This window comes from Dermochelys coriacea, chromosome 15, assembly GCF_009764565.3.
Source record: "Dermochelys coriacea isolate rDerCor1 chromosome 15, rDerCor1.pri.v4, whole genome shotgun sequence".
NCBI lineage: Eukaryota > Metazoa > Chordata > Testudines > Dermochelyidae > Dermochelys > Dermochelys coriacea.
Genome location: NC_050082.1, coordinates 17,132,114 through 17,134,022, shown reverse-complemented (window position 1 = coordinate 17,134,022; position 1,909 = coordinate 17,132,114). Strand labels below are relative to the sequence as shown.

General features: G+C 40.8%; 1 protein-coding gene across 1 annotated transcript; it reads right to left on the bottom strand.

Moving 5' to 3' along the window:
• Positions 1 to 1,639: 1,639 nt before the first annotated feature.
• On the bottom strand, positions 1,640 to 1,909 carry LOC119843810 (small nuclear ribonucleoprotein F-like). The gene has a single exon (XM_038373694.2). It carries the CDS (start codon positions 1,907 to 1,909, stop codon positions 1,658 to 1,660), a length of 252 nt encoding a protein of 83 aa, XP_038229622.1. The 3' UTR covers positions 1,640 to 1,657.

Genomic DNA, 1,909 nt, shown 5'->3' with positions numbered 1-1,909 from the left:
GTAGGATCAGGGACCCCTCTCTGTATTTATGCTACTTGAATCCTAAGGTGATAGGCACCATATAAAAATAGCTAGACAGATAAGGAGGCCCCAGCCACTCTTATTCTACCATGATGGCTGGTATTAGCTACAAAGGCCTGCAAATAATGGCCATAACATCCTTGCACTGGGACACTAGCCAGGCATCTGCTCCCTTTCAGGTATGTCTTTTAAAGTTGATAAATAACAAGTCAGGATCAAGTAGACTACCTTCCCCTTCAAAGGTTAATAGGCATTACGTGAACACATCTTACAGGGAATAGACTCCCTTTGATCCAGTTCACGGGATGGTTAGATGTTTTCCTCTAACAGCAGAATTTGTGTTCAACAGTAAGCAAAAATGGGAGCAAGCAGAGGTCCTGCTCTCTAGCACTTTGCAGAGATGTGATCGAAAGCAAATGTAGGCCAGACTGCTAGTCCTGAAATTGTTTACAAGATACAACATAGATGCTGGATAAGCTGTCTCTGTATATATGGAATCCATTAAGTTGTAGGACATGAGTGAAATTTTAAGGATATTTTCTCATTTTAATGTCTTCCACGTCTATTACTCCATGGTCCTAGAGTTTTAAAGTGGCGTGCAACCACCTCAATGGTTTGTTTTGGTGTTTTCTTCCCACCACCACCTTCTTCCCCTTGCAAATTATAAAACAATATCTGGATTCAGTCATTTGCTCTAAAGGGCAGGCATTTGGCTAATAGTGTCATAATTTTCTGGCAGGAGCAGTGGCTGTGGTTTCTAAGTTATTCTCTTGGGTTAGGGAGTGTTTGGTTGGGGAGTGTGGAAAATTATAGGGAGCCCTAATACTAAAAGGCAGAAGTTCTTAAAGTACATTTTAAATGTTTAAAAAAAAAATCCACCTGAAAATAATTAGCACAGTCATTAGAGTGCTTGATAAAACAGATGCTTTTAAAATGTAGCTAGTTATCAACCATTAAAATGGGTATAAAAATCTGAATAACTGGCAGGGGTACTTAAAGGATCCAGACTTGAAAGGAGCTCTTTTAAATGTCTTATGCTATTGATTTAAGTTTGTGCTTTCTAGACACAATCAAGCTTCTTAACTTGGTTACAGTAAAGTGAATTCCAACAATGTTTCTTCCAACTCGCATCAAATCATTTGTACTTAAAGTTAATTAAAAATGTTCTAACTGCTTTTGTAATTAGGAACAAGTGGAAGGTAACCTGCTTCCCCGACGCACCTGAATCCCAAAGATTTCTCTTTAAATATCCTGCAGAGACCCAGAAATACCTTCTGCCTCTTTTTCCTCCCTCTCTTAACCTCCCCCATTCCTTTCATATATTTGCTCTTGCAGCTGCAGGGCGGCTGATCCCCGTCAGTGAAGGTGCTTGGCTAAGTTGGGTTCTTCTAAAACTGGTTCAATTTGTTCGCTGCTGTTGCAGTCTGTGAATTTGCCTCATGCAATCCCCTTCTGGCATCTTATGTGAATATGCAGGACTCACTCGCAGATTAAACACCGGCATACCTCTCATGTCCAATTTATCATTGTGAAGCCAACAGGTAATGAAGCTACAAGGTTGTTGGGTTTTTTTTGGGGGGGAGGGGTAGTGTGAAAAACTGATCTTTATTTTCCAGAAATATACAAACTTATTCTCTCATTTCTCATCTTCTTCTTCTACTTCTCTGATGTACAGGACATTGTTACAACTTATCAAAACTTCATCAAGGTGTCCTGACAATGCACCATCTATGTATTCTTCTGTTTTTGCAAGCTGCATGTTCATGTAGCCGTTGACAGACACCAGGTAGCCCTTGTAGTCTATCCGCCACTTCAACTTCAGCTTCACCATCACCAGCTTCTCCGTCAGCCCGTTCAGGAAGGGCTTGGGGTTCTGGGGCAAGCTCAT